Source organism: Lipophrys pholis (assembly GCF_963383615.2).
Source record: "Lipophrys pholis genome assembly, chromosome: 11".
NCBI lineage: Eukaryota > Metazoa > Chordata > Actinopteri > Blenniiformes > Blenniidae > Lipophrys > Lipophrys pholis.
Window position 1 is genome coordinate 1,050,331 of NC_137631.1, and position 22,514 is coordinate 1,072,844.

The following is a 22,514-nucleotide window of genomic DNA, read 5'->3' on the forward strand; positions in this document are numbered from 1 at the left end:
ACCTTCAGCACAAAGTCTGTTTGGTCTATCGGACGTTTGTTGAAGGAAACTTCTCACCCAGAAACTCAACTCTGCTCCTCTGACCTCCTCGAGCCTCAACGTGTCCTGAAAGGCTGCTTCAGTCACGTCTGCAACAAAACCAGTCAGTGGAGGAAGATGCTCTATAATCTGATGTTACAGGAGGAAGATGCTCCATAATCTGGATGTTAGAGGAGGAAGATGCTCTATAATCTGGATGTTAGAGGAGGAAGATGCTCTATAATCTGGATGTTAGAGGAGGAAGATGCTCTATAATCTGGATGTTAGAGGAGGAAGATGCTCCATAATCTGGATGTTAGAGGAGGAAGATGCTCCATAATCTGGATGTTAGAGGAGGAAGATGCTCTGTCATCTGGATGTTAGAAGAGGAAGATGCTCTATAATCTGGATGTTAGAGGAGGAAGATGTTCTATAATCTGGATGTTAGAGGAGGAAGATGCTCTATAATCTGATGTTACAGGAGAAAGATGCTCCATAATCTGGATGTTAGAGGAGGAAGATGCTCTGTCATCTGGATGTGAGAGGAGGAAGATGCTCTATAATCTGGATGTTAGAGGAGGAAGATGCTCCATAATCTGGATGTTAGAGGAGGAAGATGCTCTGTCATCTGGATGTGAGAGGAGGAAGATGCTCTATAATCTGGATGTTAGAGGAGGAAGATGCTCTGTCATCTGGATGTTAGAGGAGGAAGATGCTCTGTCATCTGGATGTTAGAGGAGGGAGATGCTCTATAATCTGGATGTTAGAGGAGGAAGATGCTCTGTCATCTGGATGTTAGAGGAGGAAGATGCTCTGTAATCTGATATTACAGGAGGAAGATGCTCTATAATCTGATATTACAGGAGAAGATGCGCTGTACTCTGATGTTAGAGGATGACGATGCTCTGTAATCTGATATTACAGGAGGAAGATGCTCTGTAATATGATATTACAGGAGGAAGATGCTCTATAATCTGATGTCAGAGTTGGAGGGTGCTCTGCAATCTGATATTACAAGAGGAAGATGCTCTATAATCTGATATTACAGGAGGAGGATGCTATAATCTGATATTACAGGAAGGAGATGCTCTATAATGTGGTTGTTAGAGGAGACAGCTGCTCTATAATCTGTTGTTAGAGGGGACCGAGCTCTATAATCTGATGTTAGGGGAGGAAGATACTCTATAATCTGATATTACAGGAGGAAGATGCTCTATAATCTGATATTACAGGAGGAAGATGCTCTATAATCTGATGTTATGGAACAAGTTGAAGAATTAATAAACACCAAATCCAGGATTAAGGAAACACGCAGACGGTTGCTAGAACGTGTCGCTACTTTAGTCACGACAAGATAAAGTCGCTCACTGAGCTTCAGTTAGCATTAGCTTAACAATCTCACAACGACATAACAACAAACAGCTCCGAGTTACTGAGCAGCTATTAGCATCAAAACTAAATGCACACCTTAGCTACTGCTAATTGGGTGGCTACATGCTAACGCTACTCTGCCGTTTCCCCACCAGGAGGACAGCTAAGTTGCTAATGCTAACGAGGCAGCAGCTTCAGAAACGAGGGACACGCGGGGTTCCGTAGAGTTTATTAGCAGAGGTGAGGAACGGCTTCCTGGAGCCTCCGCAGAGCGTCAGGATTTAGCATTGAGCAGCCAGACCTGTAGGGGGCGGTGTAACAAGACGTATTTAAAGAGATAAAGGAATGAAGTAGATTCACACTCAAATACGAGATACACAGTTTGACTTTTGTCCATAAAATGTATGTTTACTGCGTTATAACGCGTCTTTAGCAGTTGAATGTGTCTTTTCTTTCAGATCTGCAGGTTTGTAACGACGATCAGGAGACGAGAGGTCGAAGCTCATTTCCAAGGTCACGTTGGTGTTTCTCTGTCCTCCTGGAGTCGACGGTACGACGCCCACTCGTCACACCGGCAAACAGCCGCTCCCCAGAAAAGTCTGTCTGCTGCTCTGGAACTCAGCGTTTTCATTGTTGTCCTCGTTGTATTTAAGGTTTATTTCTGACATGCATTTAGAAGGAGGGTGTGTAAAAAGCTCTTTAATGTTTATTTCTGCTGCTGCCGACTCGTTGATCCTCATGACCTCTGACCTCCAAACACTCGTACAAGTGGTGAGCACGAGGCAAAGAGGAGAGAGAAAGGAAAAGGATAAACAAACAACCAAATCATGAATAAATACAGTAAATAATGAAATAATAAAAAATTTAATTAAAAATTCCATTTATTTATTAACCACTTCCATACAAATTAAAAAAAAATACTATTAGAATAAATTCATTAATTTGGAAATATGTTTTATGAATGTTACAGAATATTGATATGTAAAATGATTAAATTAAAAAAAATACTTCACGATTTAATTTGAAATAAATAATAAAAGAACACAAATAGATAGAACTAAAAATTGAACATAAATTGCAATAAAAATTAAATAGATAAGACAAGGTAAAAACATAAAATTAATAAAATAAGATTAAAATAAAAACTAAATCCAGTGTAACTCCACATCTGTTGCAGCTGCAGCAGCTGTTTGCACTGAGCAATCAGCGGCGTTGGGAGCGTCGGTGGGGGGGCGGGAGGGTATAAAAGCCACTCTGGGACTGTGAGGAGGCACAGAGGAGCTTCTGCCTGGTACAGTCTCAGCGCTCTCCCAAGGTAAGTGTCAGCAGTGAGCAGCGGGCGGCTGCTCGTGCAGCAGGCGGCTGCTCGTGCAGCGGGCGGCTGCTCGTGCAGCGGGCGGCTGCTCGTGCAGTGGCGTTTCTAATAAACGTGTTGCTGTTCACTCCTCAGGGTCGTCGTTGAATCACGTTTAGCTTTTCCCACAACTCCACGCAGCGATGAGGTGAGTTCAACCTTTGCAGCTTTGCTTCCTACCTGTCCGACCACTGTCGGTGACGGAGCGTCCACTGCAGGGTTCATTGAATTGTGTGAAGTTCAGGTTTTTGGGTGGTGAAGTAGTTGAAAGTGTTTTCCTGGTATGAGTCCCTAACCCTCCTGTGTGCAGTGGCCTGGTCCTGCTTCTCTGCCTCTTGATCGGCTCGATCTCCTGCTACCCCTCCAAGAGACGTAAGTTACCCTCGTCGCCGACCATCCCCACGTTGCTCCCCCACCCCCACCCCCCCACCCTCCGCCCCTGACCTCCTCCACCCTCTGCAGAGACTGGTGAACAGGACTGGCCCTTCTACTACCAGGGGTCTAATGCAGGCAGCAGCTCCTCTGGAACCGGGGGGTCCGCGTCCGCCGGGGTTTACGGGGGCGACGGCAGCCACCTCTACGTCCCCCCCCAGACCCAGGTCCAGTTCCCCCAGGGCGGGGGCGGTGGCGGCCAGCAGCAGGACGTGATCATCGGGCAGCCGGACGACGGTCAGTTCTGGACCGACGTGTCGGACCTGGAGCCGGTCTACGCCTTCGACTCGCGCTCCCGCTACCAGCGGGGCCGGGTGGTGTTCGCCCAGACCCGGTACACCCCCACCGAGTACGGCTACCCCGACGGACACTACTACCACTCGGACGGCGGCAAGGGGGGGCAGAAAGTCTGAGGTCTCTCCTGGTGGGTCTCCTTCGGCCGGGCCGTCTCGGTCTGTCTGCTCTGGCTGACTCTGTCTGTCTTGCAGGTCTTGGTGATCCTGACGTTTCATGGCTGCTGGAACCGTAAACCTACAAATAAAATAACCTTAATAAACACTCGTGGCTCCACTGCTTCTTTGACAGATTCTGAAACGTCGATGATTTGATTGGGTTTGTCTCGTGTTCTGCTCATGACGTCTGTGATCCACTGGAACCACTCCTGTGTCTGATATTATAACGTTGAGCTTTTCTCATCGATGCAGGATATGACATGAGGGGTGGGGGTGGGGGTGGGGGGGGGGGGGGGGGTAGTGGCATCAGGTCGGGGTGTTAAACTAAAGATTTACTCCCCTTCTGCAAATTCTCTTCCTGCATTAACCTTCTTATTTCTAGAACGCAGCAGATTGAGGAGGTGAGGGGTCCATTGGGGGTTCAGCTCTGCCCCCCCCCCCCCCCCCCGGATCAGAAGAGCTGCAGTCTGTCCTCACAAAGACGGGAAAACGTGCAGGACCAGCCAGAACTGAGGAAGTCTGAGCCTGTTTCAGAAGCCTTGTTTCCTCCTATCAGGCAAAAACACACAAGACTGAACTTTGTCACTTTGTTGGGATCCAGATGTTGACCTTGAATCTTCCAGTTTTGGGAACAATTGGCTAAAATATTTGACTTTAAAATGTCTTCAAAAAGAGAATCTGAGAAAAGGGACATTTTCCAAAAATGACTAATATTTCTTGCTTTGCTCATTTTGTTTTGTTTGATTCATGTATGTATTTTACATTTAGTGTAACTCAGCAGGTGTTTTGTGCTTCATGTTTGTTTTATTCATCTTATTTTATTTAAAAAAAAAAGGATCACTTGTCATTGTAAGTGGTTCCAAGTAAAGAAAGTTAGAAATCAATAAAATAGCTTCAATAACACGTAGTGATGAAAACGCACGCAGGCTGGGTTTGGGGGGTTTCAGGGTGGAGAGGTGACACAGCTCCCCCTGGTGGAATCGATCAGGAACTGCTTATATGTACACGATCAGTTGAGGCAATTCTAGAATCAGATGCAATTTACGGAGAATGTAAAAAAAAAAAAGAAGTGCAAAAGTAACCGTGGTGGTCGACCACAACAAGAAGTGATTCAATGACTTCTCACGTGCCCTTGAGCAAGACACTGAACCCCAAACTGCTCTCAGTGGATGGACTGACCACCTTGCATGTCAGCCGCTTCCAATTGTGTGTAAATGTGTGTGTGAGCGTGGTTAACAGTGTAAACTCTGGGAACTGATCAGGCAGTGAAAAGGTACTATAGAAATTAAATCTGTTTACAAAGACTTCTGAATGTCCTACACACCAGAACCCGGAGCCGGCCCGGGACGATCTGGTGCCGTAGGCGAGATTTCATCTGGTGGCCCTCACGTTGCAGCCAGTTCTGCCACAAATAGCATTTATTACACGTTTAAAGAAAACATTAAATACAGAATTCCTTTATTTTGAAATTAAAGAACGCCTGTGAACAACATTAACAAAATCCTCTGCCACAAGAACCCCATGAAATGTTCTTTAACCGCCGGGATCGGTTCTTTACGGCTCAGCTCAGGAGTGCAATCCAAAAATAATATAGAAATACTTTCATGTTTTTATGTCTTCTACTATTTTTTCTACTATTCTTTGTGCCGATCGAGTCGATCAGTTTGTTTTGGATTCTTTTCTCTCAGTGATGTCTGTGACTTCCTGCTCCACTCTGCACCTGAGCAACATGCTGCTTCACTCCGGGGTAAAACTTTGCCGCAAGTTCAACCTCTTTCAAATACTTTAAAAGTGCAGCCGTCAAGAGAAGATGAGCCTTTTTGAAACGGTGAATACTTCACAATCTAGTCATATTGTGAGCAAAGAAACCTGCAGAGGAACCCGGGTCCTTTCTAACGAGTCCAGGGACTCCTTTGTCTCTGGGAATGTTGATGGAATAGCTGCGTTGTTACTATTAGTAACTACAAACAGTATTACTGCAAAAGTCTGGACCAGTATGACGTCAGTATTCAGACAATAACCAGAAAAATGTGCAAAATCTGCTGAAGATAAATTTGATAATTAAACACCAACTTATAAAACACCAGCGCATCAGGTTTTCTCTACAAAGCAGCAGAGCACAGCAAGTACTTTAAAGTACAAATCAGCAGGTCGACTCGGCTCGGTGTAAGTTTACTAAGTACACAATCAATTCAATAAGAGACGTAGGAGGGTCTCGTCGATCCTACCAGAGGACGTACTTCAGGGATCCGCATCTTTTCTTGGACTCTTGTGAAACATTAATAAATGATATCATCATAGGGGGCGCCGCCATCATGGGGGGCGCCGCCATCATGGGGGGCGCCGCCATCATGGGGGGCGCCGCCATCATGGGGGGCGCCGCCATCATAGGGGGCACCGCCATCATAGGGGGCGCAGCCATCATGGGGGGCGCCGCCATCATGGGGGGCGCCGCAATCATGGGGGGCGCCGCCATCATGGGGGGCGCCGCCATCATGGGGGGCACCGGCATCATAGGGGGCGCCGGCGCCCCCTAGCATTTGCCTATACTGCCTATGCCACGGGCCGGCGCTGCCGGATCTCACCCGGTTCTTTCTACATTCCCTTCATACGTACAATGTCCCTTTCTTAATCCTCATGTTGGATTTGTCAGTTTCCCTGCTTTTGGTGTATTTCTGTGGCAGCGTTACAGCGCCACCTATCGGCCTGGCATATCTACTACATCATTTTGAGAGGCTTTCATGGTGTCGCCAGATGTTTCCCGTGTGGACGGGAACTAAGTTTCCAAGTTTCTGCCCCACAGTTCTGAGCTGCTTCAACGTTCTCCGCTGGTTTAATGTTCTCCGATGGTTTAATGTTCTCCGATGGTTTAATGTTCTCTGCTGGTTCAATGTTCTCCGCTGGTTCAACGTTCTCCGCTGGTTTAATGTTCTCCGATGGTTTAATGTTCTCCGCTGGTTCAACGTTCTCCGCTGGTTCAACGTTCTCCGCTGGTTTAACGTTCTCCGCTGGTTTAATGTTCTCCGCTGGTTTAATGTTCTCCGATGGTTTAACGTTCTCCGCTGGTTCAACGTTCTCCGCTGGTTCAACGTTCTCCGCTGGTTTAACGTTCTCCGCTGGTTTAATGTTCTCCGCTGGTTTAATGTTCTCCGATGGTTTAACGTTCTCCGCTGGTTCAACGTTCTCCGCTGGTTCAACGTTCTCCGCTGGTTTAACGTTCTCCGCTGGTTTAATGTTCTCCGATGGTTTAACGTTCTCCGCTGGTTCAATGTTCTCCACTGGTTCCGTGTGCAGGTTCCGTGTCAGATGCTTCGACATGTCGGGAAGAGAAAAGAACTTCCTCAGAAGACGCTACTTTCCTTTAACTAATGAATCACTAGTCCTGCATCAGTTTGATTTATAACTTCCAGAACCTTTAAAAGTGGTGATTCGGTCCAAACTGGACCTGCTGAGCGTCCAGCATCAACCCGCAGGCCTCATGTCTGAACTCCTGATCTCCATCATGCAGGACGGAGCCTCACTGGTACCGATTGCTCTTCCATGGAATCACTTTTCTTTTTGAAGACATGTTAATATGTACTCCTGAGCCTTTGGTGCCCCCTGCTGGCTGGAGCAGTTCTCTCTGACTCAGTGTCTTTAGCAGGTTTATTTTCCTTTTTAAGTTCATTTCTTTTTCCATTTTTTCATTTAAATAAACATTTAATAAGAACACTGCTGTGTTTCTTCTGTACGTACTCATTCTATGTGTTTATGTGGATATTTACTTCACTTAATTCCTGTTTGTGTGTATTATTTGTCTTGTTTTGTTATTGGTTGGTTCATGACTGGAAGCAAACTGTGAAGGTGAATTACTTCTGCGGGAATCATGTTTTCTGAGACCTAACAGGTACTGTGACACGTTCCATCGGATTCCCGTCTAATCAGCACCATTAAGAAATGAAATATTGTTGAATTTGGATCTGTTTTCTTTTCCAAGTCCAACTTTTTTTCAGGTTCATTTACAAAGATGTTTCATCAAACGTAGACAATCTCATACCCTGAAAGAAATGGATTCTGTCGGAGTTGCAGGTCAGTACGTCATCACCGGGTATCAGATCAGGTGGATCTTTCGTCTCTGGTTTCATAGCTTTAAAATTCAGAATATTGTGGATGTAGGTTTACAGCCTGTGACCATTATCCGTCAGTACTATGAGTCTCAGAGTGTCACGCACTGTTTAATGACACCGAGTACTAAGTCTTGTTTCCATTGCGCCGTACCATAGATAACGGTACGACAAAGTGCACCCAGACCCGACTGTGTTGTGTGGTTCCACTGCAGAGACGGCTGGAATGTAGGCGGGGTTTGTGAATTGACACGTAATGATGCAGGTATGTGACGTCATCGGAAGCACTGGGGAACATCGGAACGCATTAGTTGCGTCAGAGCAAAGTCGTGAGCCTCCATTCTCTGAGACGCAGCTTGGAAAACCTTCTCATTGTGAACAACAGCGTCCGGCTCCTGCTGAATCTCCTGTCCTGCTATGAAGAGCAACGTCTGAACACCAGGGGGCAGTGTCGCACGCTGACTCTTCAATTAACCCAGTCAACTAAAGAGCCAGCGAGGAAACGCAGGGGATGCAGACAACAACGGGAGGGTTTGTGTGGCCGATGAGATATTTTAATATTGTCATGTTGTCCAGAGTGATAATCATCAATGACCAATCAGCAGACGGCTGCGTTGTCGCCCCTCCTCATGGAACCATACCGATGTGCTCGGAACCTCAATGGAGGGGTTACAAAAAATAATAACGTTTGGGTACGCTACCTTCGGCACTATCCACAACTATATCAGTGGAAACACTTGAAAACCCGTAGAGTACCGGAATATACCGCTTTAGTGTTGTAGTCAAGACCAAGAACCTCCTCTGGAGCCTCCACGGTGGCTCTTCCATCCTCTCAGCCCTCCTCTGGAACCTCCATGGTGGCTCTTCCACCCTCTGGAGGCTCCACGGCGGCTCTTCCATCCTCTCAGCCGTCCTCTGGAACCTCCACGGTGGCTCTTCCATCCTCTGAACTCTCCCTCTGGAGCCTCCATGGCGGCTCTTCCATCCTCTCAGCCTTCCTCTGGAGCCTCCACGGTGGCTCTTCCATCCTCTCAGCCCTCCTCTGGAGCCTCCACGGTGGCTCCTCCACCTTCTGAACTCTCCCTCTGGAGCCTCCATGGCGGCTCTTCCATCCTCTCAGCCCTCCTCTGGAACCTCCACGGTGGCTCTTCCATCCTCTGAACTCTCCCTCTGGAGCCTCCACGGCAGCTCTTCCATCCTCTCAACCCTCCTCTGGAGCCTCCACGGCGGCTCTTCCATCCTCTCAGCCCTCCTCTGGAGCTTCCACGGTGGCTCTTCCACCCTCTCAGCCTTCCTCTGGAGCCTCCGGCTCTTCCATCCGCTCAGCCCTCCTCTGGAGCTTCCACGGTGGCTCTTCCACCCTCTCAGCCTTCCTCTGGAGCCTCCGGCTCTTCCATCCGCTCAGCCCTCCTCTGGAGCTTCCACGGTGGCTCTTCCACCCTCTGAACCCTCCTCTGGAGCCTCCACGGCGGCTCTTCCACCCTCTGAACCCTCCTCTGGAGCCTCCACGGTGGCTCTTCCACCCTCTCAGCCTTCCTCTGGAGCCTCCGGCTCTTCCATCCGCTCAGCCCTCCTCTGGAGCCTCCATGGCGGCTCTTCCACCCTCTGAACCCTCCTCTGGAGCCTCCACGGCGGCTCTTCCACCCTCTGAACCCTCCTCTGGAGCTTCCACGGCGGCTCTTCCATCCTCTCAGCCCTCCTCTGGAGCCTCCACGGCGGCTCTTCCACCCTCTGAACCCTCCTCTGGAGCCTCCACGGCGGCTCTTCCACCCTCTGAACCCTTCTCTGGAGCTTCCACGGCGGCCCTTCCATCCTCTCAGCCTTCTTCTGGAGCTTCCACGCCGGCTCTTCCACCCTCTGAACCTTCCTCTGGAGCCTCCACGGTGGCTCTTCCACCCTCTAAACCCTCCTCTGGAGGCTCCACGGCGGCTCTTCCATCCTCTGAACCCTCCTCTGGAGCTTCCACGGCGGCTCTTCCATCCTCTCAGCCTTCTTCTGGAGCTTCCACGCCGGCTCTTCCACCCTCTGAACCTTCCTCTGGAGCCTCCACGGTGGCTCTTCCACCCTCTGAACCTTCCTCTGGAGCCTCCACGGTGGCTCTTCCACCCTCTAAACCCTCCTCTGGAGCCTCCACGGTGGCTCCTCCACCCTCTGGAACCTCCACGGTGGCTCCTCCACCCTCTGGAGGCTCCACGGCGGCTCTTCCATCCTCTCAGCCTTCCTCTGGAGCCTCCGGCTCTTCCATCCTCTCAGCCTTCCTCTGGAGCCTCCACGGTGGCTCTTCCACCCTCTGAACCCTCCTCTGGAGGCTCCACGGCGACTCTTCCATCCTCTCAGCCTTCCTCTGGAGCCTCCACGGTGGCTCTTCCACCCTCTGAACTCTCCCTCTGGAGCCTCCACGGTGGCTCTTCCATCCTCTCAGCCCTCCTCTGGAGGCTCCACGGCGGCTCTTCCATCCTCTCAGCCTTCCTCTGGAGCCTCCACGGTGGCTCTTCCACCCTCTGAACCCTCCCTCTGGAGCCTCCATGGCGGCTCTTCCATCCTCTCAGCCTTCCTCTGGAGGCTCCACGGCGGCTCTTCCATCCTCTCAGCCCTCCTCTGGAGGCTCCACGGCGGCTCTTCCATCCTCTCAGCCTTCCTCTGGAGCCTCCACGGTGGCTCTTCCACCCTCTGAACCCTCCCTCTGGAGCCTCCATGGCGGCTCTTCCATCCTCTCAGCCCTCCTCTGGAGCCTCCGGCTCTTCCATCCTCTGAACTCTCCCTCTGGAGCTTCCACGGCGGCTCTTCCATCCTCTCAGCCCTCCTCTGGAGCCTCCGGCTCTTCCATCCTCTGAACTCTCCCTCTGGAGCTTCCACGGCGGCTCTTCCATCCTCTCAGCCTTCCTCTGGAGCTTCCACGGCGGCTCTTCCATCCTCTCAGCCTTCCTCTGGAGCCTCCACGGCGGCTCTTCCATCCTCTAAGCCTTCCTCTGGAGCCTCCACGGTGGCTCTTCCACCCTCTGAACTCCCTCTGGAGCCTCCACGGCGGCTCTTCCACCCTCTGAACCCTCCTCTGGAGCTTCCACGGCGGCTCTTCCATCCTCTCAGCCCTCTTCTGGAGCCTCCACGGCGGCTCTTCCACCCTCTCAGCCCGCCGCGGCCTGACGCCGCGACTGTCACAAACGTGACACCGCTCTTCTCTTTCACTCCAGCGTCCGCCAATCACAGTGATTTCTGTTTTATAATTCACTGTTACACGTTTAGCGCTCGACCAATCAGCGGACAGGTTCACGACCTGACTCCGCCCACAGCGATTCTGACCCCGCCCCCTCCCCTGTGCGTCGCTCGAGCGTTGACAGTGGTACAAAGTTTGGAGGAGTCCGCGCTGCCCATCGCCCCGCCGGACGCGCCCCTCTTGTCGCCCCCTCTGCCCTGTCCCGTGGATTTACCGTTTGTGATGGAATAAGGCGCCATCATGGTGGTGAACTCGGTGCACTGGTTTCGCAAATGCCTGCGGCTGCACGATAATCCCACGCTGCAGGAGGCCCTGGACGGAGCGGACACGGTGCGCTGTGTTTATATCCTGGACCCCTGGTTCGCAGGAGCCGCAAACGTAGGAATCAACCGATGGAGGTTGGTCGTCTCTCCCTCCGTGACTCGCGCAGCTCCGCTTGAGACGTAGATAAGCACGTTGAGGCGCCGTTCGCTCGACTCGGACGTCAGTTTGGATGTGTTGTAAATACGCAGCGCTCCGGCTGTAGGCCTCCGCTGGAGCGCAGCTTGCTAGGCTAGCGGGAAACGGAGCGACTGTACCAGAGTCCAGAGACACAACACAACATTTAACGTTCCCGCGCTCGATCGACACATCGTCCCGATTTTCAGAGAGAACAGCACCAACACCCGAAACCTAACCACCGACTGAGTTATACGGCGTATCTTTAGTTTGCCAAATCTCTTGTTTTCAGTTTGTGGAGATTGGAAAACAATGTGTAGCATCGCTGAATAGACGCGTCGTGTTTTCTTATTTTCACTTATCTTCAAAAACAGTTGCTTAAGAAGAAAACTGACTGTAATACACAAATAACAACAGCCCGATGACAAAATCGGCTCGTGTTGAAATTGTCACCTCAGTATTATATCTGTAGAAGATCAAAACAGAAAGCCATGCCAAACTCCATTGAGGAAAGATTTCATTTTATGTAATATTAAAATATGTTGAAAATGTCCTCGCAGGAGGAAACCTGCTTTTCCAAAAGAATCACTGCTGAATACTAATCATGCATCGTGTATATAGACTGTCTTTTAGACCGATTAGATGAAGTATAAAGCCTTGGATTTACTTTGACATCTGCTGTTGGCACTACAGGCTTCATGCCCACTAATATTGATGTTTTCTCAGTGGAGTTTGGTGCCGGAGAGTCTCCACATCAGAGTGAAAAAGTAGATTTCAGGTTTATTCATCCTGTCAAAAGCCTGTGATCCATGCCGCTGGTGTACAAACAAACTGCCAGCAGGTAGATGTGGTGGGGAATCCTATAACTAACCCATCCGCAATGAAAACAAGTTCACATGACTTCTCTGCTCATTGTTAGTCACTGAGTTTTGTTTTGTTTTTTTAAAAAGAAGTCATATAACTAGAGACACACAGTGACGGACCCTTTTCAACTCCATGCCCACAGATAAAGTGCTCCATGTTGACCGGACTTTCATTTCAACTTTTGTGTAACTTTTCTCATGACTGGACGTCTTTGACCATTAATGTGTTGATAGGATTTTATGATTGATGCGACATAATGCAAACACTGAATTAAAACATTATTAAAATCCCAAGAGATCATAGAATAGGTATATACTAATTTGATTTTGTGGTAGGTTGAACATTGTGATTTTACATTTCTTCACATGTCAAATATTTGAATTGATTTAAGTTACTTTAATAAATCCCTATTTATCATCAGTCAGGTACCAGGCCCTTCATTAATCCTCAATTAATCTAAAATAATTTCTGGTGTAAGCTAAAGGGCAATTTTTGATTTTTCTAGTTAAAAAAAAAAAAAAGGGAAAATTTCCCCATAAGTTAGATTTTTATATAATCAAATGTAAGTGCTTTGAATATTTTATATATATATTTTAATTGTAAATGTTTATTGGCTCATGGTTCAAACTCGCGTGTGTGTTTCAGTGCAGTGTGGCTGTAACACAGTGTGTGTGTGTGTGTGTGTGTGTGTGTGTGTGTGTGTGTGTGTGTGTGTGTGTGTGTGTGTGTGTGTGTGTAGGTTCCTGCTGGAGTCTCTGGAGGACCTGGACAACAGCCTGAAGAAGCTGAACTCGCGGCTGTTCGTGGTCCGCGGTCAGCCCACCGACGTCTTCCCGCGCCTCATCAAGGTACGGCCGTGACGCTCCGGCGACGCTCCGGCGACGCTCCGCTCACGGAGGACAAATATTCCAGCATTTTAATCCGTCCATCTTGATCCACCACGTAGAAGTTAATGCCTCTGATGCACGAGGTCGTTGATACGCTGGCGCGGTGAGCACAGCGACCGGCGCACCGCCGGCAGGTCGAACCGTCGCCGTAATACTGAAAAGTAAATGTTATTGGAAAACGTGAAGATGATTGATCGCGGTGAAAACACACACAAACCGTGTCACTAAGGACGACGACAACCTAGTTATCCTATATTTACAGCGGGCCTCGATCGCTGGAGAGGTTCTTACATCATAACCTTCCCGAAAACGTCTCGTCAGAAATCGTCCAAAAAAAAAAAAAGGACCAAATATTCCGAAACTCGACATAAATAAAGTCGATGTGTTTTAGTGATTTGATTGCTTCATTCCTGGGGAGGGATTATCGTCTCCGTTCAGAGTTTTAAAGTTTTTGATGCGAACGTTTCTGTTTTCACATAAAACAGTTTGTTTTGTTTTGAAAAGCCCCATAATTCAGATTATTGTCCTGGTTAACAGGCTGTCAGTCTGTTTGGAAGAAAGATGATGCGTACAGATAAAAGATGTGATCCGATTTAAATTCATGAACACACACACACGTCTTTATTGGACGGATCGTCACTGTGGGTACGTGGCGGTTCCGCTGTTCACGGTGTTGATTCCCGCTGCAGGAGTGGAAGGTGACGCGGCTGACCTTCGAGTACGACCCCGAGCCGTACGGGAAGGAGAGGGACGGCGCCATCATCAAGATGGCTCAGGAGTTCGGTGTGGAGACGGTGATCAGGAACTCTCACACGCTGTACAACCTGGACAGGTGGGACACACACACACACACACACACACACACACACACACACACACACACACACACACACACACACACACACACACACACCATGTGTAATACATCACTGAACACAGACCAAGGGTGGCACAGTGGGTTCACAGTGTTACTGTCGCCTAGCAACAGGAAGACCTGGGTTTGATTCCCTTTTGTTTATTCCATTTAGTTGTTTTCATTTATGGAGTATTTCTCTGGGTTTTTTTGCACATTTTCTGACTATTTAAAGTTTGATTTTCCAGTACTTTCTGATTAAATACTTTTGGTTTTTTGCCTTGTTGCTGCTGCGGTTCATCTTTAATTTCACATGTTGTTTTTATTTTTATTTTTAAATTTTATTTGGGTCGATGTGTTTCTACATGGATTCTCTGTGTCTCTCTTGATTGGATGTAGTATTTTTTTTTCATGAACTCGGCCCCTTTTGCTCCCGACACTCACATGACACACACAGGCTGGTTTTGTTGGCGTTGCTGTGGCTTCACCCACAACATGCTGTCAGATGTGAAGCGCCGCCCTCTGGTGGCCGGCTGCCGTCGGTGCAGGTCACACTATGATCCATGTGCAGGGATCAGCAGGTTGGAGGAGTGAGAGTGGAGGACTTTCTCTCTCTCTCTCTGTGTGTGTGTGTGTGTGTGTGTGTGTGTGTGTGTGTGTGTGTGTGTGTGTGTGTGTGTGTGTGTGTGTGTCACACACTGCCTTATATAAGGACGGCAATACGTGTGGATCGTGTGCATGCTGTCACAGCTTTGTGTTTATCTGTGTGTGTGTGTGTGTGTGTGTGTGTGTGTGTCCCGTCGGCTGCAGGGTTTAAATTGGTCGCCGTGGAGATGTGCCCGGCTTACCGCGCTCATTCAGCCAATCGGAGGCTGTGCTTCATGTAAATCCAGCAGCCAGCCGGTCCCGAGCGTCCTCACTGATATAGAAGAGTTGTATAAGACAGAAACTCTAAATAGATCTGGAACGTTTCCATGCATTACGTTTTTAACGTGTTACAGTTGATTCTAGAATCTGCTTCGGATTTAAAGCTGAAACTTCCAGGTTTTTTTTTTCCATCTTTGATGTTAGCATTAGCTTGTGGATGGCGTTTCATTTGTCTCCCCTCCCTCGACATCATGTTTGTTTATCTGAGTCCGTCTGCTCATGGAGAGATAATATTTAGTTTTAGACCATTTGTTTTCACCCTCACAAAGAAGTTAAATTCATGAGGCACCTTGAGTATTGAGTACACATTGAGTAAACTTTGATTAAATTAAGAAGATGCTCTTCAGCATCTTTCACATGTTATATGGGAATTGACATTTTGGTTTTCTTTAAGGCCGTGTTTTCACTACAACTGAAAATGCAGCTATTTGATCACGATAAAGAAAATTAAATCAATAAACTACTACGACTAGTACCTTTTTTTTTCTTTTCTTTTTTTTTTTAGAACAACCAAATATACCAAAAAACAAACCAAGCCTGTAGGAAAGAACTAAATAGTGACAGAAGAAAAATATCATGAACTGATTTGCTTTATAATTGTATAATTGTATAATCTCAGGTGGTGGGAACTGTATAGAGCAGCTGGAACCAGCAGATGGCGGTAATGCAGCTTCACGAATGCAAAATGCTGTTAAGTCCAGAAGAAGAAGAAGTGGGTGTGGCCACAGATTGAGGGTCGATGTTCCCAGTGTCTTTTGACAAAGTGACCATTTCTGCCGTCTCTTTACAAATGAGTCAATCTTTTACTCTTCAAAGTACTTTTATTGAAGTATTTCTCCCTAAAGTTTGAAAAAGTTCATATTTCACGAGTAAACCTGGATGTTAGGTTATGGTCGGGTGAAAGTATCCGAATGTCATCTTGACAGTATTTTGATGTGAGGTGGCGGCGGCGGCTCGGCGGTGGCGGTAGCTCGTGATGGCGGTAGCTCGGTGATGGCGGTAGCTCGTGATGGCGGTAGCTCGTGATGGTGGTAGCTCGGTGATGGCGGCGGCTCGGTGATGGCGGTAGCTCATGATGGCGGCGGCTCGGTGATGGCGGCAGCTCATGATGGCGGCGGCTCGGTGATGGCGGCAGCTCGGTGACGCTCCCGTTTGTTTCCCTGTTTCTGCTCACAGGATAATCGAGATGAACAACAACAGCCCCCCTCTGACCTTTAAACGCTTTCAGACCATTGTAAGTCGGCTGGAGTTGCCACGGCGACCGCTGCCTACCGTCACCCAGCAACAGATGGACAGTTGTCGCACGGACATCGCCGAGGACCACGACAAGCTGTACAGCATACCTTCACTGGAGGAGCTGGGTATGCACCACCGCTTCGGTTAGACGTTCCTCCAAGAACGTTCGTTGGGTTGTAAATTCTCCCGGTGAAGGAGACGTCGGAGAAGTAAGACGTCGTCGGACGCTTCATAGAACAATTTACCTCAAAGACAAGTTCCAGTCTACGATGTGGAAACTGCGTAGCAACGTCAGTATAAAGCGAAGTGTCGTCAGCAAACCTGTTGAAGCCAGAATATGTTCGTAATAATGGCCTTAAAGAACGAAGGTTAATGGTATTTCTACCAGTCTTTACCCTTATATATATATATATATATATATATATATATATATATATATATATACACGTTTAGGTACGTATATTATTTATATATATAGTATATATTATTTCACTCGATAAAATGCAAATCAATTTATATGTTTTATATATTGTCGTTTTCTGAATTTTCTTTTTGATATTCTGTCTCATTGTTAAAGGGAACCGACCTTTAAAATTATAGACCGTTTACTATATATATATATATATATATATATATATATAATAGAAATCTGCATGTGTTCCAGGTAACAAAGGAACACCCAAAATATTTCCTATCGTACATATATATAATGCAGTGTTGAGTGTTAATATGCAATAAACTATTAGTAAAGATTTTAAGTTCCTCAGTGTTTATCCTCCATAATGAGAAAACATTATTGATTTACGGAATAAAAACAAAGAGGACCCAAACATTGATCCTTGTGGTTTTTGAGGGATTGTACATCCAACCTTTAAAAGAAAATGTAGATTTTGAAGTTATTATAATGAACTCTATTCTCCATAAGGAGACAATATTTTAGTCATGATTTTAACGTCTGTCGTTATATTCAGATAATTTTAGGGCAAATTCAAGATGAGTTAGAGTTTTAGGCAGGATGTACGACGAGCTGCTTGACCTCTGTGTTGAGATGATGTTCAAAAGAAAGGGGCCCCAACCCTGAACCCTGTGGAGCGCCGCAAGCTGCTTTTGCTTTTGAAGATGTGTGAATGCAACATTTTGAGATTAGTGTAATGAACTATTTATCCTCAATAGGAAGAGAGCTTAAATCTTTATAAGGGCCCTTTCGTTTTTAATTCAAGTTAATAAGTTAACGTTTTGGTAAATAGTATTGAAGTTACACACCTTTTCTTTCTCAGCGTAAACCCCCAAATGCTGGATTTAATTAGTCCTTGTTGTCCAGTAAAGCTCAGAGCTCCTCTGGTTCACATGAAAGCCGAGGCTCGGTTAGGTCTTCCTCCGTGGTGGTGGAGGTGGTGGAGGTGGTGGAGGTAGTGGTGGTGGTGGTGGAGGTGGTGGAGGTGGTGGTGGTGGTGGTGGAGGTGGTGGTGGTGGAGGTGGTGGTGGTGGAGGTGGTGGAGGTGGTGGTGGTGGTGGTGGAGGTGGTGGAGGTGGTGGTTGCACTGACGAGCTTGTGGCATTGAGGCGGATGATTTCTCATCTTTTCTCCACGTCAATGTGTTCAGGCTTCAGGACAAGGGGCTTAGCGATGGCGGTGTGGAGAGGAGGCGAGTCGGAGGCTCTGGACCGACTCAACAAACATCTGGATAAGAAGGTGAGTTTCACCAAGTCGCCACCGCCGCCGCCATGACACCAAGGAGGAAACTTTGTCCCGATTGTCTCTACTGAGCATGTGCAGAACTACTAGTTACTATGGTGACCTGGTGACCAGGAGCAGCATTTCTCTCCGGCGTCGGAGCGTTTTATAAAGTTGTTTTCCGTTGTTCCGTGTACCTGTGCAGGTGTGGGTGGCCAACCTGGAGCACCCTCGGGTCAGCACCTGCTCTCTGTACGCCAGCCCCACCGGCCTCAGCCCCTACCTGCGCTTCGGCTGCCTCTCCTGTCGAGTGTTGTACTACAACCTCAGGGAGCTCTACATGAAGGTATCGGCCTGCCCTCCACAAACTCGCTGCTCTCATGGCAACAAGTGGAGGATCTTCCCTTTATCCTTCTCCTCTTTCAGCTTCGGAAGCGCAGCAATCCTCCTCTGTCGCTGTTTGGTCAGCTGCTGTGGAGGGAGTTCTTCTACACGGCCGCCACCAACAACCCCAACTTCGACCACATGGAGGGAAACCCCATCTGTGTGCAGGTCAGTCCTGAATCACCCTCCAGGTCAGTCCTGGATCACCCTCCAGGTCAGTCCTGGATCACCCTCCAGGTCAGTCCTGGATCACCCTCCAGGTCAGTCCTGGCTCACCCTCCAGGTCAGTCCTGGCTCACCCTCCAGGTCAGTCCTGGATCAAGCTCAGCTTTTCTCCAGTAAGAAGCAGCAGAGCTCCTGAAGCTTTGTGGATGAGAGGCTGCAGGAGAGTCGAGCATCAGGGACGCTGCTGAATGAGAGGAGAGTTGGTGTTTAACTGGACACTTTGTGAGTCCAGTTAGGCTGGGTCTTACCTGGAGTTGGGCTGGGTCTTACCTGGAGTTGGGCTGGGTCTTACCTGGAGTTGGGCTGGGTCTTACCTAGAGTTGGGCTGGGTCTTACCTAGAGTTGGGCTGGGTCTTACCTGGAGTTGGGCTGGGTCTTACCTGGAGTTGGGCTGGGTCTTACCTGGAGTTGGGCTGGGTCTTACCTGGAGTTGGGCTGGGATTTAACTAGTTTTGACAACATTCAGGCTAGTTGTTGAAGTAGTTTGGGACGAGAGATGGGCTGATGGGTCACCTTCTACTGTTGAGCGTGAGAAGCATTTCTTTGGTTCTTGACTTCCTGTTTCTTCCGGGTCTCCAGATCCCGTGGGACCAGAACCCGGAGGCGCTGGCGAAGTGGGCCGAGGGCCGGACGGGGTTCCCCTGGATCGACGCCATCATGACGCAGCTGAGGCAGGAAGGCTGGATCCACCACCTGGCGCGGCACGCTGTGGCCTGCTTCCTGACCCGGGGAGACCTGTGGCTCAGCTGGGAGAGCGGCATGAAGGTGAGACGGCGCCTCCTGTTGGTGGGAGGGCTAAACCACCGTGCAGGAGCTGACTGTGTGTGTGTGTGTGTTCAGGTGTTCGAGGAGCTGCTGCTGGATGCAGACTGGAGCGTGAACGCAGGCAGCTGGATGTGGCTGTCCTGCAGTGCCTTCTTCCAGCAGTTCTTCCACTGTTACTGTCCCGTCGGCTTCGGGCGGAGGACCGACCCCACGGGAGACTACATCAGGTGAGGCTGCAGACATCCAACCTCTTCAGGGGCTCCCAAGCTTAAAGAGGTGAGAGGGATGAACGCTATTTGTCCGTCCTCCTGCAGGCGCTACGTCCCCGTCCTGAAGGATTACCCAGACCGCTACATCTACGAGCCCTGGAACGCCCCCGAGTGCGTGCAGAAGGCCGCCAACTGCTTAGTGGGAGTCCATTACCCCAAACCCATGATCAACCACGCCGAGGGCAGCCGGCTCAACATCGAGAGGATGAAGCAGGTTTACCAGCAGCTGTCGCACTACAGAGGCCTCAGTGAGTCTCACACACACACACACACACACACACACACACACACACACACACACACACACACACACACACACACACACACACACACACTCGCCCTCTGAGGGCCCGTTTACACATCAACCACTTCCAAGTGAAAACGCAGAACGCTCATTGTTCTCTGCTGTGTGTGTGGATCAGTACTAGAACAACCAACAGCACCCACTAGTGGCCCAACTACATCATTTTCAGAACGTTGCCATGGGAACATGAAACTTTTCTGAATATTTTCCACTTCAAACGTGGTGCCAGCGGGAGCTCGGTCCTCACGTGTTACTGCAGCCGTTCTGAAGGATTTTTGTCGCCTCTTGATATTTTCTACTCTCTTTTCAAACGTGAGCCGGCCGAGGTGAGACGAAGACGACGAGATAACTGTAATGTGTTCCTACACCCCCTGAAAGAGCTGTAATACACGACAAGATGAGAAAATACACAAACTGTGTGTGTGTCAGGTTTGTTGGCGTCGGTACCGACGATCCAGGAGGAGGCGGAGCCACCGATGACCGACGAGTCTCAGAACGACAGCGGACCCGGTACGAAGAGTGAGCCTCTGACACGCTTCACTTTGGTCTCACACACACATCCAGACGTCCGTGTGTGTGTTTTCACACACTGTTCCAGCTCCAGGCCAGAATACACAACCTTGTCAGCTGTGTGTGTGTAAACGGTCTCTGTATGTCTCCTCAGACTCTCCTGCTGACTGCGACGCCCCCGGCTGCTCCACAGCTCCCGACTCCTCCTCCTTCACAGCCCCTCCCCCTCCCCCTCACCACCCCCCGGACGCCGCCGCTCCCTCCTGCTCCTCCTACCAGGCTCCTCCCTCCAGACCCACCCACAGCCTCCCGCCGCCGCCGCCCCACGCCTCCCGGAGGAAAGGCTTCGCCCGCAAGGTGAGACGCAGCCAGAGACCACGAGCAGGGCGAGCCAGCCTCCCACCGCCGCCCCTGGAGGGGCAGAGGAGGGAGGTGGTGATGATGGAGGAGGAGGAGGAGGAGGAGCGCATGGAGGAGGAGGAGGCGGGAGAGTAGCAGTGATACCAGGTGAGACGGCTGTCTCTGTGTCTCTGACTGACTCTGTCTCTGACTGTCTCTGACTGTCTCTGATTCTGACTGTCTCTGTCTCTGACTGATTCTGACTGTCTCTGTCTCTGACTGTCTCTGACTGTCTCTGTCTCTGACTGACTCTGTCTCTGACTGTCTCTGATTCTGACTGTCTCTGTCTCTGACTGTCTCTGACTGTCTCTGTCTCTGACTGTCTCTGACTGTCTCTGTCTCTGACTGTCTCTGTCTCTGATTCTGACTGTCTCTGACTGTCTCTGACTGTCTCTGTCTCTGTCTCTGACTGCTGTGTTTCCTCTCCAGGTTTTGTTCGGAGACTCGAGCAGAGCAACAGAACAGAGGAAGAGACTGGCTGAGACCCTGGAACGTCTCTGAGCTCTGACTGGACTCGACATGTGGAACTGAAGCCAAAATACCCCCCACCCCACCCCACCCCACCCCACCCCACCCCACCCCGCGGAGGAAGTAGGCGGAGCCTAAATCAGTCGCTCACTGTTCGACTGTCACCGACGTCAGACATTTTCTTTTTTTCCCTCTTCAGGGGAGCTGCTGTCTCTTTATTCTCGTTGCCGGATGTTAACTGAACCCTTGGCGCTAGTTCCTCCTCCGTACCTCCTCCCCTGTACCTCCTCCTCCGTACCTCCTCCCCTGTACCTCCTCCTCCGTACCTCCTCCCCCGTACCTCCTCCTCCGTACCTCCTCCTCCGTACCTCCTCCTCCTCCCCCGTTCCTCCTCCGTACGCTACCTGAAACCGCTAGCAAGACTCAAACTGCAGCTAGCCTCAGACTCTTAGCATCAGCCGCTAACAGGTTTCCCTTCAGGGGGCGCTGTGGAGCCTGTGGGCGTCTGTGGAGGCGTCCGCATGAGCCTTCACCTGTCGGACTTCTCATCCCGACTCACCTGCCAGAGCAGCAGCAGCGTCATTTACAGTCGGGTTCAGACCGCAACGTTTCTCGCACTCCCAGCACTTTTCACACTCGCAGCGCGTCACACATTCGCAGTACTTCTCCGTCGCAGCGCGTCACACATTCGCAGTACTTCTCCGTCGCAGCGCGTCACACATTCGCAGTACTTCTCCGTCGCAGCGCGTCACACATTCGCAGTACTTCTCCGTCGCAGCGCGTCACACATTCGCAGTACTTCTCCGTCGCAGCGCGTCACACATTCGCAGTACTTTGGCAACACGCAGAATCTGAGGAGGCACCTCCAAAATCACTTTACTGCACTTTGTTTATCATATCTAAAAATCTCTTTTTAGCCTTTCCACTCCAAAGTGAACATTTCATATAATTGGGAAAACAAATTTAATAGCAAAAAATAATAATCGTGTTCGACTGTAAATCTGACAACTTTACACTCAAACTAGGTCCAGTTTGCAAAATAAGATGCTTGGTAGGCAGGGAATTCGCTCCTCTTTTGATATTCATGAAGATTTGTCATTTGTCATTTACTTTGAAGGAAGAAAACTGCACAGGAGAAAAAGGGTTTTACTAGATTTTATATTTTTACGTGCATTTCGGTAAAACAAGAAAAAACCCACAAAAGTCTGAATATTTTTTTTCTTTTAAATTCAGGAAAAAGGCAAAGAGTGAAGAAACACTAAAAACTAAGTTTACATTCACAGAAACCACTCCGCGCCACTAAAGACCAAAATAAGAGCGGAAAGAAGAAACTTCCCCCTCGTTTCTGCACTTTGTCCTCGTTTCT

At 49.2% G+C, this 22,514-nt stretch overlaps 1 protein-coding gene across 1 annotated transcript; it reads left to right on the forward strand.

The window, feature by feature from the left end:
* The first annotated feature begins 11,045 nt into the window (after positions 1 to 11,045).
* On the forward strand, positions 11,046 to 21,909 carry cry2 (cryptochrome circadian regulator 2). Its single transcript, XM_080474948.1, has 13 exons — positions 11,046 to 11,342; positions 12,986 to 13,094; positions 13,823 to 13,965; positions 16,090 to 16,274; positions 17,754 to 17,842; positions 18,030 to 18,170; positions 18,251 to 18,376; positions 19,013 to 19,198; positions 19,274 to 19,425; positions 19,513 to 19,715; positions 20,201 to 20,281; positions 20,436 to 20,788; positions 21,110 to 21,909. Exons 1-12 carry the CDS (start codon positions 11,185 to 11,187, stop codon positions 20,774 to 20,776), a joined length of 1,914 nt encoding a protein of 637 aa, XP_080331074.1. The 5' UTR covers positions 11,046 to 11,184; the 3' UTR covers positions 20,777 to 20,788; positions 21,110 to 21,909.
* The last annotated feature ends 605 nt before the right edge of the window (positions 21,910 to 22,514 follow it).

Coding starts and splice junctions, on each gene's coding strand:
- cry2 (XM_080474948.1), top strand. CDS start 11,185: ATGGTGGTGAACTCGGTGCACTGGTTTCGCAAATGCCTGCGGCTGCAC. Junction 13,966..16,089: donor ACGCTGTACAACCTGGACAG/GTGGGACACACA, acceptor TTCTGCTCACAG/GATAATCGAGATGAACAACA. Junction 19,199..19,273: donor GCTGGGAGAGCGGCATGAAG/GTGAGACGGCGC, acceptor GTGTGTGTTCAG/GTGTTCGAGGAGCTGCTGCT.